This window comes from Epargyreus clarus, unplaced genomic scaffold (assembly GCF_041222505.1).
Source record: "Epargyreus clarus isolate Ecla_fem2 unplaced genomic scaffold, WU_Ecla_fem_2.2 ptg000012l, whole genome shotgun sequence".
NCBI classification, from domain to species: Eukaryota; Metazoa; Arthropoda; class Insecta; order Lepidoptera; family Hesperiidae; genus Epargyreus; species Epargyreus clarus.
Genome location: NW_027332220.1, coordinates 6,066,115 through 6,081,969, shown reverse-complemented (window position 1 = coordinate 6,081,969; position 15,855 = coordinate 6,066,115). Strand labels below are relative to the sequence as shown.

Below are 15,855 nucleotides of genomic sequence, written 5' to 3'. Positions count from 1 at the left end.
TATTTAATAACATAATCACTAACTCTTACATTCGCCCATCCTGACAATGTGCATGTCCTCATGCACACCAGGGAAAAAAAAAATATCTTTTAGCAATTAAATTTAAATCACTCTGCGAACCCATCAATTCTCGCAGAACTAATAAACGTCATATCATGAATTTATTATGATATTGTAAACCCATCCATTCTTACAATATCACTCTTTCCAAGGGAGTTACATCTGCAAACCCATCCATTCTTGCAGATAGTAAGCATCCCTATAATATATCAGTAGCATGGAACATCTCGGTGGCTGCGTCATGAACCCATCCATTCTCATGACGAAGACAACGATACGACATACTGTAAACCCATCCATTCTTACAGTAAGTCCATGCTCCATACAATGCAAATAAAAAGTGAAACTATTCCACTTTCCAAACTTCTCAATATAATAAACTTATACTCTTTTCCTTATTTTTACTTCATTTTCCATATTTTCCCTTTTATTTCAATTTCATTATCTTATTATAACTTCATGTAATACAATCATTAACTAAGTTGTAATTTTAATATAAAATATACGTTATCTTTTATTAGTATATATTTTAGATTTAACAATATAAAAAATAAAGCTATAACAACAAAATTATATAAATAATGTTAATCATTATAGTTATTTATTTCCTTTTTTTTTAGTTTATAGTTTATTGTTTATTTTATTACATAAAATTTAATATATTTAGTAATTATGATTGTAAATAACATGGATATAATATTTAACATCTAAAAATTATGGCATTTAATGTATGTTGAAAATTATTAAATACTTATTACATCATTATCGTCACTTATATTTTCAATATCACATTCGTCATTATCGGTGGTATCGGACTCATGGATTTCTAAAGAAGCGATATTGACCCACGGTAACATTCGATCCGCAGCTACAGTAGTTTTCCGTTTGTTCTTTGTTGCCGTTACACCGGGTATAGCTGCTACTCGATATCTATCATTCCCTAATACTGAGACTACACGATATGGGCCTATATATGCCGGAAGAAGTTTCTTACTTTTTCCCTCATTAGCAAAAGCTACTTTTGTTATTTTTACTAACTGGCCTTCAGTATAGACACGAGCGCGGCGTTTGCCCTTATCATAACTTTGCTTTTGTTTTGCCTGATGAACGTCAATTGCATCTTTAGCCTGTTGTCTGATACGTGTCAAGTCAGTGGTGTCGCGAGTTTCCTGACGAATTTCATTAAGCTTAGGATTTGCTTCCGAATTTATACGTGTGCCAAACATGACTTCGGCGGGTGTCTTCCCACCTATAGACTTTTGACAGGTATTGTTCAATCCCCACTGTACTTTCCCAACCGCATGATCCCAAGCCTTGTTGTCGTTATTTAAATTTTGGGCTGTTAGTGAATTAAGAATAGTACGGTTGTACCTTTCAACCTGCCCGTTTGACCGAGGACTTGCTACCGCGTTCAGAACATGCTTCACGCCTTTATCAAGGCAAAACTTTCTGAAAGCATGTGACGTGAAACATGTTCCTCTATCGCTGATCATGCGGTCTGGAATGCGAAAGGTATAAAAAATATCTTCCAAAACTCTTATAGCACTCTGAGACTTTGTATTACGAACGGGCCTAACAAATACAAATTTGGTAAACCCATCGACAATAACTAAGAGATGAGTATTGCCCCACTTAGATTTGACGAAAGGTCCAAGGTGGTCGATATGTAGCGTGTGGAACGGGACTTCTACCTTTTCAATCGGATGTAAATATCCCTCTTTACAAGAACTATTTTTCTTCGCGTAAGCACATTCTATGCACGCATTAACGTACTTTTTTACAATTTTAGACATTTTTGAAAACCAGTAAGATTGTTTAATACGATTTAATGTTTTTTCTACTCCAAAATGTCCCATGTCGTCATGATTTAGACGACAAATCTGCCACCTTGCACCCTTCGGCACGACCCACCGAATATTGTTTGTATCCCCATTTAAGTATCGGTATAGTTTGTTATCTTTTAACAGAAAATTGTCTTTAATATATTTTAGCCCTTCTACATCAATTTTGGAAGTAAGAACATCTTTAATCCTACACAATTCTGAATCACCTATCTGCAAGGTATGTAGCCAATCTTCGTTATTAATACTCATAACTGACGGATACAGGTCCAGAACCTTTGAAGTTTCGTCATCTATCACAGGATTGCGAGAAAGAGCGTCAACATGTGTCATTTTAACCCCAGGGCGATACTCGACTATACAATTAAACTCTTGCATCAAAAGCCACCATCGGGCAACTCGGGGAAGAATATCGCGTTTTGAAAAAGTAGCACGCAATGCACTACAATCAGTGACTTTAAATTTTTGTCCTAATAAATACACCCTAAACTTCTTTAATGAACATATTACCGCAAGTGTTTCAAGTTCAAACGCGTGAAAGTTTTTCTCTTCAGGGGAAGTTTTTCGACTATAAAAAGCAACTGGCCTAAAAGAATCACTGTTTCCAGACTTTTGTAATAATACACCTCCAATTCCCAGCTTACTGGCATCCGTATGGAGTTCAGTTTCAGCCGTTGGATCGAAAATAGCAAGAATAGGTCTATTTATTAATTTATCTTTAAGAGTCTTAAATGCCTCTTCCTGTTCATACGTCCAAGTCCAGGGAGCATTTTTAGTTAGCAATTTTGTTAGAGGATGTGCTAGCGATGCAAAATTTTTAATGAACTTGCGGAAATATCCTACGAGCCCGAAAAATTGTCGTAATGTATGCTGATCAGTCGGACAAGGGAAGTCTACTACACACTGAATTTTCTTATCGCCCGGGCGAATTCCATCTAAACTTATTTCATAACCTAAATAGCTAATCTTATCTTTGAGAAATTCGCATTTAGTGAGATTAAGGGTAAGATTGGCATCTTCTATTAATTTCAAAACTTTTTCTAACCTATCCAAACATTCATCAATATTTTTACCATATATTAAAATGTCATCTATATATGACGTAGCTCCGTCATACCTCGCTGGACCCAAAACTCTATGCATCATTCTTTGGAATACCGCTGGCGCATTTGCCAGTCCGAAGGGCATACGGTTAAATTCGTATTGGCCGTCCGGTGTGACAAAAGAGGTTAAGGGTCGAGATCGCTCGGAAATAGGAACTTGGTAGTAACCCGATGTTAAATCAAGGGTGACAAAATAAGCCTGACCCGACAAACGAGCTATTTCATCGTCGATATTCGGCATAGGATAGCGTTCTTTAACTGTCACTGAATTTAGCATTCGATAATCCACACACATTCGCAATTTACCGTCTTTTTACGTACTAAAATAATTGGACTTGCATATTCGGAAACGGACTCTCTCACTATTCCCGCATCCAACATTTCAGTAACTAAATCCCGCACATGTTCCCGTTCTTTATATGACAATCTGTAAGGCCGATAAACAATGGGCTTATTAGTATTTACCTCAATAGTCATTTCAGTAGTATTAGCACACCCTAATTCCTTCAACGACGACGCAAAACAATGTTGGTATTTATTTAGCAATGCTAAGAGTTTCCGACGGTTACATTCGTCAATTGTACGGCCTATATGAACTTTATCGCTATCTATATTGCCTGACACTAAAGCTTCTTTCGGGGATGTTGTGATGTGATTTACGATATTAATTTCTGACCCGCGACTGATTACCATTCCCGCCTTTATGTCACAATATGTTGTAATTGGAGAAATAAGAATATTAACAAACGAATTGTTAACGGGGTATATGCCCCCCAACACTATAATCTGTTGCGAAGGTTTGCCAATAATTTTGCTATCTATCAAAATTTCATTGTGAATTTGCGGTTCTACAAAAGCTCTAATGGTTGCCGGCCCATAATACGTAACATCTGAAATCGCTATAATCTTAACTGATACGTCACTATGAATATCGGTACTCGAAAAAGGCACCTCATTATTTATATCAAAGAAACTGAGTTTACTTGAAGTCTTGCAAACTGTAACATGCTGTTGCTCCGTAAACGATTGGCCTATCAATATTGGAACTTCCAAATATTTATCATCAACAACTTGACACTCTACGTCAGCTCGTACACCATCAATAATTAAATTCACTTGAACTGTACCAAGAGTCTGTACCACTTGATTACCGAATCCTTTTAGAATACTGGATTTATTACTAAGTGATAACCCTAAACAAGCTACAAATGACTGCCCTATTAATGATACATCGCTGCCGAAATCCACAAATCCTTTTGATGCAACGTTATTTACGTAAATGTCCTTGTAAAACTTGGAACTCGGGTTTAAGTTGGATATAAGCATCGTCTTTTGAATAGTGTCACTTTTACTGTCCCTATTTATACTAAAACAATCATCAGTTTTGTGTCCTACCCTATTACATTTGTTACATCTAACGATAGGTTTGGGGCATTTCAGAAAAGGATGCCCTTTTTCTTTACAGTTAAAACAAAATAAGGAATTATTTTGAGCCGTACTAACTTTGTTACCCATTTTACTATTGTTACCGACGGTATTTGTATCAATGCCTAATCTTGTTTTATAATTTGTCCGATCCATAACTTGAAATGATTCTTTATTGCTCATTAAAAACTGTAATAATTGTTCTGGCTCCGAACAACGAAGCGAGACCGCACTAGATTTTATGGTTTTATCTGTTAGACCGTGGATAATACAATCAACAGCACGCTTTCCTTCAATATTACACTGGTTTAATAAAGCCAGCTTATCATAATAATAAACTTCGATAGGTTCATTAAATCGGCTCTTTCTTTTCAACATATCTTCCAGGGCTTGGCCATAGTTCATTTCACATGGGAATGCACTTATCAACTTTTCTTGCCATTCATTCCAATTAAAAAGAATTGAGGGTAAACTTTCATACCAAACTTTGGCCAAACCCTGAAGCTTTTGTAACGCAAAGTGGATAGTAGTCTTGTCATCCCAACCGTACACGGCTGCACACTCATTAACCTTTTTTAACCAAATATCCATGCGTTGGGTTTTAGATGATGGATCAAAATTAGATAAAATGTTTTTATGATTACTCGAAGATTGAACGTTTAGCGTGGGCGGTTGTAATGGCACGTTTTTAAACGAATTCAAAAGGTTGATTACATCACTAGAAGTAAACGTAGGACTCTTGGATTTCTTTGATGGATTTTCAGGTTCGTCAATAATACTCCTACTTCTCGCACGACCAGCACGTTCATGTGGGCTACGCTCTCGTCTCCGAGAGAGTCTCTCACGTCCGGTTGCTGAATCGCGTGTAGAATGACGGCTGCTTGGATGTATACGTTCTCGCTGGTTACTCACGGTTCGTCGCATCCGATCGCGCTCCCTCTCCAAGTCATGTTGCAGGTCACGTAGTCTCCCGCGTTCTTGATGTACTTGTCGCTCCAAGTCGCGTAGCCTCTCGGACTCGCGCGGGACGCTGTATTCAGCTACGCGGCTCCTGCGCTGGCCGGGTACGCTGTCGCGGCGACTGCGGCTGCGGCTGCGACGGCTGCCATCCGGTGTCTCCAAGCGACGTGGTTGCGTCTCTCTTTCATCTGGCATTTTATCTGAAACTCGAAAGCAGGTCCAACTATGTATCCACTATCGAAATAAAATTTTAATAGTCCTAGGCTAAGGTATTTATAATATTAACAGAAACCTGAGTATTTAATTATTATTATAATTATTTTAATACAGTAGTTTTAAAAAAAATACAGAATATAACGTTTATGAGGAAACTGTGTTATACTTAAAAAAATAATCGTCTAAAGTAAGTAAGTAATAACCAAAATAAGTCTAAGTTCACTATAACATATTTCGTGGAAAACAATTCTGATTTCAAAGCTTTAAGTAAATATTACTGCGTACACTTACGTTCGTTTTTATTAGCAATAATTCGTAACACATATTTAAAAAGGCAAGGCACTTACCACTTCTGAAGTGTAAGAAAACTCCCAGCTCTCGGTTCACATATAGTTTATTCTCATAAATACACAAACACTGATCACTTAAACCATTTCCAACACTTTATAATGAAACTCACAGTAACTTGGTACAGTATATTTCTAATCCGAACACTATTACAGCTCACAATCGAATGCTCACAAAAATGCGGCTCCCAACCAACTGAACTCGAAATACCCTACAAATAATATTTTTCTCATTTTCTTACATTCTTGTCAATATCGTTTTCTTGTATTTAATTTTCATTTTAACACGGATTAAATTCATAATATCGGTAATATTCTTTACAATATTTTAATAAATATTTAATAACATAATCACTAACTCTTACACATGCAACGTTTTTTCTATGTAATTTGTTGTCCACAATCAAAACGACACTTTTAGTATTGAAATGCTTGAACTTTAAATAAAAAAAATATAAAAATGCTAAGAGGGAAAAGTAAACTAAAGTTTAGCTAGATATTATAATTCTGCAATGTGTGTGGATGTGAAAGTGTGTGTGCGCGTGTATATATTAATGTGTGCGCGCTTGTTTGTACGCATATGTGCACAGGTGACATATGGAACAACTTATCAACTCTAAGCTATTTATGTAATGTAATACACGATAAAGTGTATTAGGCTTAGTCCACACAACATGATATGCAACATTGGCCAGCGCGCTAATCACGTCATTAAATTATCTTCTCTTGTCTCGCGGGCTACTACAATATTAGCACGTCATGTGTAGGGAGCTTAAGTTTGATGATGTCATAAAATGAAATTTAGTTTGGAAGTTAACAGAAATAATTAACTCCTAACATGCAATGTTGGTTCAACGTAAGGGCAGTTTTTGTTGTGCATAATCAATAGTTTACTTTTGACATTAAAATGAGAAAAACACAGAAAAAAATGTACGTTACTAATAAATCAATTTTAATCAATTAGTGCCTACTAAAACTCGAAATTTGTCAAATTTTGCTAGGCACTAATTGTAGTATTTTGATCTTTGGTAGACAAACTCTGGTTAACATTGAGGTTGGCTTAAGTAGACGTCAAGTTTATTTATACCGGCACACCGTAGCTCCAAGCACCGGCGCTCCCACGGCACCGGGTACCTTTTGAAGGTTTCCCCCTCGTAAACTAAAAAAAAGTTTATTTATACATATTGGCATTCTAGAATGTGTGTGTGTATGTGTATGTGCGCCTGCGTGTGTGTACGTACATGTGTACAGGTGAGTGTGTGGAGACAATGCATACATTATGTAATACATTTTTTAAAATAATTAAAATTAAAATTGTGATTTATTATATACATCAAAAGTGCAATTTTCTAAACATCAATTCTCTTGTATCATAAAATCAAAATCTATCAATGTTTATTCATGAATACGTCCTTAAATATAACCCAATATAAAACGCAATCTTATTTGCGTATCGTTCATCTAGTTTTAATTTAATACTCCCCGCGTCTAGCGATAAAATTCTTGATGCCATTACCAGCTGGGGTTGTCTGAGAATTCCCACCCCATAGCAGTTTCATTCCGTTAACGGAATTATTCAATTACACTTTTAGAAGCGCTGTTTTTTACGCATTTTTATATATATTTTTAAAAGATGGTTTGGTATGGTATTTTTATGTATATCACAATTCATTAACACTAATATTTTTATGAATATCATTAATTTTTCGTTAACACCAAATGGTTAGCAAAATTGTAAATAAATTAGAAATATTTTGTTGTTCATTTCGTATAGAAATGGTGAATAATTATTTCTCAATATAAATTAAATACGAGTATTTCTCTTCAATAAATAAACGTTGAACGAGTGAAATAAATCTTTACATATTTTTTTCATATATTGATTAATTTTACCTTTATTTAAAATTCTAATTAATTCTAATTTAAAATATGTATTGTTATTTTTTTTAAACAAATCCAATTATTTTATGAGGCCTAACTCATCCAGTTTCACTTTTCTGTATCTGTGTACTTAGTTTTAACGATAAAATTGTTCATGCTAAATTCCCGCCGCTTACCAGTTTCATTTCGTTAACAAAATTATTCAATTACACTTTGAGGAACGCTGGTTGCATGTTTTTGTCCCGTTTTCTTATGTACTTGGTATTTTACTTTGTAATTTCAAAACGTACTCAATTATAAGAATCATTTAGGCTGTAGACAGACGGACCGCATTTAAACTGCAATCCAACCGCGAATTGCAGTTCAGGTGCAGTTTGAAGCAACATCAAGCACATCTGTGATCTTATTTAAGTCTGTTAAAAGTATCTAAATTTACTTCTTAAGCTTTAAGGAGTTAAAGTTGAAAAGTTCTTTGCAAATAATTATTATAATCCTAATCAGTAGTTTTAATTATTGGAATCATAAGGCATGCTTACATTTTTATGCAGACTTTGTGATGTAATATCGATGAGAGAAGGATACGCTCACGTCTAGTCTAAAATGTAAGTCTAAATGTATCAACATATTGGAAAGTCTTCAAGTGATCCGCTTGTATTTAAAATACTATCCAATCTGTCTATTTCAACCTTATACTAGTAGTATAGCGCTGTTGGTAGATTTGAATAGTCGAAATCTTATATAATACTAGCCGTTACCCGCCCGCTTCGCGTGGCATAAAATACATGCCAAGTAAAAGAAATATTAAATTGTGTTATCTAGCTGCCTAATTATTTATCATGAACGGATTTTACGAAATCAACACACCGTTAACTACTTAGGGTCTTATCGATTTATATGAATTAAAATAATAAATAATACAGCTTTCCACAAAAATTTTAATCCAAGGTCTATGTGTCTATCACATAACCATCACTAATCCACGCATAACCACAACCATACCCCACGGCAGGACAAAATGTTGGCACGCAGTGTGTCCAAAGTAGTTGCGATGGACCTAATCAGTATACCAAAATTACGCATTATCATATATGAAATTTGCACCCGTCCACGTTGTCGTGTATTTGTCTGAATAGACGTTATCTGAAATTTTACGTTTCTAACTTCGAACTTAAAAGATTCCCGTATATATACATATAACACTTCTTTTACCTCCTTAGTAGAATTTCAAAAACATTCCTATGTACATATGTATCAATAAATACTTTATCATCAAATTTCTGAAAGCTAATTCAACACCTGCGGTCGGCAAGCCGACACCCACGGGTGGTGTATGGCCCGCGACTTTTCCTTGTGGCCCGCGGGTCTGCGCGTTACTATTAATTTACCAAGTGCAAGTCCAACCCGCACCTTGAGCATTCCGTACAACTAAAATTTTTATTTACACATTTTGTGAAAGTTTCAACTGTCTACTTCTACCGGTTTAAAAGTTAGTTGGAAAAATATCGAATAGCAGTTTGTTGTATGGGGACCCCTTTTTGTTTTCAACTTTTTTATTTTTAGTATTTGTTGTTATAGCGGCCACCGTTATGCATCCTCTGTAAGAATTTCAAATGTCTATCTATTACGGTTCCAGAGATAGAGCCCTGTGACACACGGACAGACGGACAGACAGTGAAGTCTTAGTAATAGAGTTCCGTTTTTATCCTTTATGTACGGAACCCTAAAAAACCGTCGATGTGCACTTCAACACGCGTAATACATTCCCATGTTAAAAATTTATGTTACGATGGCCCGTGGAATTTCACCCTACACTAAACCTCTCTGCACTCTGTTCTTTTTCCAGACACGCCAGAGGAGGTAACTTCAACAACGGTTTTTAAAGAATCTTCCTTTACTTATAGGTTTCTAAAGGTGGTAGAACCCTTTGTGGTTCGACTCCGGCGGCACAACCGCCACACCTATTTCTACCTAATAACAGCAGTGTTAGGCGCTGCTGTGTTCCGTTTTTAAGGGTGTGGTAAGGGAGACAGACTTTTCCGAGGCGTTCCAACTTAGTCCTCAGGGGTAGCGGCGCATCTGTGGCTGACCTCAGGTAGGAATATATAATCCTATCTGGGGTTGATTACAGATGTCCATGGGCGGCAGTAGCCACTTACCATCAGGTGGACTGCATGCTCGTCTTCTACTTCTTTAGTATAAAAAAAAATAGTACCCTAATGGTGGTTGATTGTTGAGTTGCTAAAATGCTGAAACAGATGTGTAAACAGAAAGGCATAATGCATACACCCTTCTATAGCAGTCTTAAGGGTTAATCTAAAAATCTAAAAAAAACCGTGACTCAGATGCTTCATTGATTGTAATGATAATTTTTCATAGTGGTCGCTCCCGAATTAACGGAGTTTGAAATGAAATTCCAACCCCCATTTAACGACCTTAAGGGATGATTTTCCAAAAATAATGGTATAGGTGTTTAATTATTTTCTATCGAAAACCCAAATACCGATTTTTATACAGTTTACATTAAAACTGGAGGACTTTCATACAAACTTACAACCCCTATTTTACCCTCTTGAGGGTAGATTTTCCATAAATGGTGTTAAAAAGTTCTATTATTTCTAACAGGAAAGCCAAATGCAAGTTTTTATAGTCCTTGCTTCCGAATTAACGGAGTTTGAAATAAAATTCCAACCCCCATTTAACGAACTTAAGGGATGATTTTCCAAAAACAATGAAATAGATGATTAATTATTTTCTATCGAAACCCAGATACCGATTTTTATACAGTTTACATCAAAACTGGGGGACTCTCATACAAACTTACAACCCTTATTTAACCCAAATAAGGGTTCATTTTCTAAACGGTAGAATTATAGTTCCACTGTAGCTAACCAGTGAGCCAATGGCTAACTTACATAGTGCTGGCTTTCAAATTGGCAAATTTTAAAATAAGCTGTTAACCCTTATTTTACCAACTTAAGGGTTGATTTTCCAAAAATGGTGAAATAGGTATTTAATTATTTTTAATCGAAAACCTAAATACCGATTTTGATAGCGTTTACATCAAAACTGGGGGAATTCTATACAAACTTACAACCCTTATTTAACCCACATAGGGGTTGATTTTCCAAAAACGGTAGAACTAAAGTTATTTTATATCTAACCAGCAAAGCAATGGCTAACTTTCATAGTGCTGGCTTCCAAAATGGCAAAATTTAAAATAACCTGTCAACCCCTATTTAACCACCTTTAGGGTTGATTTTGGAAAAACCCTTAGATTAGATTTTTATTACTTTAAATCAGAAAGCTAAATACCAATTTTCATCTAGTTTGCTTTAAAACTGACGGACTTTCATATTAACTTCCAACCCCCATTTAACCCCCTTAACGGTGGAATTTCGTAAAATCCGTTCTTAGCTGACCTCTACTCGGTGAAAAGAATATTCCTACCAAATTTCAAGTCTTTAGCTCTAATGGTTCCAGAGATATCGTGATGAGTGACTATATACGTGGAAATCTCTTTTATATATATAGATTGTCTAATATTGGAAAGTCCTCAACGGATCCGCTTGGATATGAAATATTATCCGATTCCGTCTATTTCAACCTTATACTAGCAGTATAGCGCTGTGGGTATATTTGAAGTGACATAACCACTTAACGTACAAGGTACACTAACAAAACACTTATCTACAAGCGCACCACCGCAGTTCTCAGGGGTAAATTGGTCGGTATGCATCTGTAATCAATTTCAGTTAGGATTTGTCGTATTTAGATTTGGTGACATATTGGACATATGTTTATCCCCATGAGTGGAATACAGTGATATTTGGCGCATGAAGGTCCCTTTGTGGTTCGACTCCGGCGGCTCCATCACCACGCCTATTTCTGCCTATTAACAGTAGTATTAAGCGCTGCTATGTTCCGATTTGAAGGGTGTGGTAAGGGAGACATACTTTTCTGAAGCGTTCCAGCTTAGTTCCTCAGCAGTAGCGGCGCATCTGTGGCCGACCTCAGGTAGGAATATATAATCCTATCTAGGGTTGATTACCACTTACCATTAGGTGGACTGCATGGTCGTCCGCTACTCCCACATTATAAAAAGTAAAGTAATGATTAGTCAGCCCTGTGTTCCAGTTTAAATGAACCATTCCAACCTAGTCCTCAGGGGTAGCCTTAGGATAGACAAAAAATAACTCAAACACAAGACCTATTTTTTCGACAAATTTCAGTGACTATTCGTGACAAACTTTTTTAAACCACTAACAAGAAGTAACAAGAAATTTCATATTTTGCCCTCGGTGAGAAACCATGATGCGCCAAACTTCTTCGGAGTCCCTCTTGAAACAAAGATTGCTACATCGATACACCGAACTTCAACACATAGCCGAACAGCGTACCCATTCGCCACAATAAGATTAATAAGCAAATTTTAATTCAAAAGCAACATTCATTTATCATACAGATGTATTCAAATGAATTTGTTTCAACTACAAGGGAAGAAAATTAACTCGGGCCTTGTTTCATAATCATAGACATAAATAAGATTAAATCCGGGCAAATGAGGTTGCGTACTGCGACAGTATTGCAAATTGTACTTATACTTATATAAATTATACTTTGTTAAGTGACAGAAAAGTAAATTTAAAGTATTAAAGTAATCTCATCTTATAAGCAGTGTAGATCTAGATTATATTTAAATAAGTTCTAGATTATAAAAGTAAAGTCGAACTTTAAAGAAATGACGTGTGTGGTAAGGGAGGCAGACTTCCGAGGCGTTCCAGCTTAGTCCTCAGGGGTAGCGGCGCATCTGTGTAGGAATATCTAATCCCATCTGGGGTTGATTACAGATGTCAATGGGCGGCAGTAGCCAATTACCATCAGGTGTGCTGTATGCTCGTCTGCTACTCCTATATTATAAAAAAGATGGTACCACCGTCACACATTTCGAGCGTAAAGCAGGGTTGGTGAGCAGGTGAATATGGATGTCGGACGATTTACTTGATGCGACCATTTTGGTCGTCAGGAGTAGGAGCTTAATCATTTAGGACCCCTATTCGATGACCGATTAACCGTTGTAGAGTCCACTTACCCTGATGATGCTCCGTTTTGGAGCGAAACTCGTGTTGGTGGTGGTATGTATGGTGGTGTATATTTTTAATTTTTTGAACGCATTCTTTGTGGGAGGGAGGGTGGTACATACTGCTTGGTTTATTATATGTACCGTCATAAATATTTGTAGCGGATTGTTGCGAAGTAGTTTTAATCTTAACTTAATAGCATGGATTTCCGCAAAGTAACGCCTGATACAATTAACTAACCATATTAGAACAATAAATAATAATATAATTATATAATAATAATATAATTAACTTTCAACATGTCCATTGCCTATGCGTGATTATGATCAGTTACTATTAGCAACAGCAGTATTCAAAATATGCCTTACTCTTTTGCCATGAAAATTGTTTTACTAAATTCCCTTAGGAAAAATCCCAGTGTGACATTACATGGGATTCTTTAAAAACTTTTTTAAACTCCAAGGTCAAGAGATGTCGCCAATGTAGCTAAATTAACAGAATTGGACCCCTGAGTAACGTATTGTGGCTTTTACATTTTGACAGTTATTTGTATTTATGAAAGTGTAAGGCATTTCAACAGTTAATATGATTTATGACGTCATAACATTATGTTTATGATTCATCATCATTCATAAATTTTAAATGACTATTTTAAAACCTGTTTAATCTATTATTATTTATGTACTTTTAATTAGGCTAATATTGTAAATAATTAAATATAAATTGTATAATTGTAATACATAAATAAACTATGATTTATGTCACTAAAAAAATTTTACATTTGTTATGATTTTATCTTTAAGTTTATAAGTTTAAAATTGACAGAATAAGTGATTATAGAAAAAATAACCGTCAGTAACTTTAAAGTTCTGTATTATTGCAAAAAAGTGTTTTGAATATAAATGACAATTATGACATTATTAAGATAAAGTAACAAATTGTTAAGTAAAATAACTAGTAAACATTCAATGAATTTCCCACAAAAATGGCAAAAAAAAATAGCTTTTTTACAACGACATGGCAAAACATTTCTTGTTTTGGACGAAAGTAGGCGAGTCATTCGTAAGGTACACGTAAGGCGAGGCATTACTTGATACCTAAGTATCGATTTCTTGAGGGTTCCTTGCTTTGAGCCGGTCTAGTGACATCGCCGGTTCACGGGTAATGTTTGACCCAGTTTTTGTTTTCATCGATTTTTGGGACTGTCCGAATTGATGTTTCCGACAAGCTTAAAGAAATTGAAAGTTTTAAAGTTCGCCAAGTACTGTTGTTACCAAAAGGGGCTGGGAACTCACCCCAGGGACGCTAATTTAGTAGGTTCTTATTTTAATTTAAAATATTTATTAAGGAAACAAATTTTAGTTTATTTAATAAAGAATAATTACAATACAATTGTTTAAAACAATTTAACAATGTTCTAACTAAAACTACTAAAGTTTTATAAATAAATTAAATGAGCCAAATCGCTGCCCCGAGGAAGTGTACCCAAGGTACTAGCAGCTTCACCATTATAATTTGAATTGTTTAAATAGTTAATTACTTTTATTACAATAAAGTCATAAGTGATTTAAAAAAGAGGGCTGTAGAGCGGACATTGTTGAGATTTTCATACACACACAAATCTTGCTACACACTGATATAATTTTGGAAAGATTGATGACATATTTCAAAGCGACTAATTATTATCAATTGGTAATACGTAGGTGACTTTTCGTCGCCATAGTCAGGGTATTGTTACTACTCGTATATACAGAATTGTCTTGCTAAATAACACCTAAGATCAAGCCCTCTTCAATGGGAGAATGGGAGATGTGTGGAATAGAAAGATGGATATATAAAGCAGATTTATTTATATCGTAAGTTAGAGTATAGTCATTTCAAATGTAAAGTATATATACATATTGTAAGTATTGATTAAGCAGTGTTGGTTTGATGACCTACATGGCACGATGGCATGATTCGTCTACCGCAGAGTATTCCGGGTTCAATTACCAGCTAGACATATTCAAATTGTAAATTCAGATCTGTGCCAAGATGTTTGTATTATCTACATCTTTATATGTTTATATAGAATTTGTAACATATACTAGTGGGGGCTATGAAATAAAAGTGGGAAATTGTTTAAAAAAAAAAAATTCGGACTGTAAAAAATATGGCCTTCGTAATTTAGACGAATCCAAAGACATCTCATAATAATGTGAAAATCCGTCAAGCCGTTGTGCTGCAGGGCGTACCAAGAATGAGATATACATATATAAATATATACATTAGCTCCAAAAACATTCCCCACCGCAGTGTGTTAAAAAGCAATTTCTTTTTTTGCCAGTCTTTCATAAAGTTAAATTTTTTTCAATTGATAGATTATAAAATATATCGTGCAGATAATAACATTAAATTCTTAATTTACATTTCAGAACTATTGCCACATTTTTGCTTAAACGAGCGACAGATCATAGCAACATATAGAATACATATTTACCATTCACATGCCTTTGTACACGTCATCATCAACCCATTACTGTCCCACTGCTGGGCACGGGTCACCTCTCAGAATGAGAAGGATTAGGCCATAGTCCACCGCGCTGGCCAAGTGCGTATTGGTAGACTTCACATACCTTTAAGATTTTTTATAAATCTCTCAGGTAAGCAGGTTTCCTCACGATGTTTTCCTTCACCGTTTCAGCAAGTGATAATTAATTTCTAATCTTGTACACGTATTATTATTTATACTGTGCCCCTAACAACGTTATTCCGTTTGATATTCACACGCGGGGCTACATAAGTGCAGTAAAACATACGCGTTCAAACGAGAATGCCCGGAAGCGTACTACCGCAATTTAATCAGATGAAACGAAAGGTGAAATTCAATCAAGCGGGGTGAGAGCGAGCGTGATTGCCTTTCACGAGACATTGTGTACGAATTTAGAAGGGCGGACGGCAAATA

The 15,855-nt window shown here is 35.6% G+C and overlaps 2 protein-coding genes across 2 annotated transcripts in view; one reads left to right on the top strand and one right to left on the bottom strand.

Moving 5' to 3' along the window:
- Positions 1 to 15,855, top strand: part of LOC140746216 (uncharacterized) — a 487,763-nt gene that overhangs the window by 84,729 nt on the left and 387,179 nt on the right. The window lies entirely within an intron of this gene.
- Positions 2,393 to 5,616, bottom strand: LOC140746534 (uncharacterized). Its single transcript, XM_073078687.1, has one exon. The coding sequence runs from the start codon at positions 5,582 to 5,584 to the stop codon at positions 3,275 to 3,277; it is 2,310 nt and encodes a 769-aa protein (XP_072934788.1). The 5' UTR covers positions 5,585 to 5,616; the 3' UTR covers positions 2,393 to 3,274.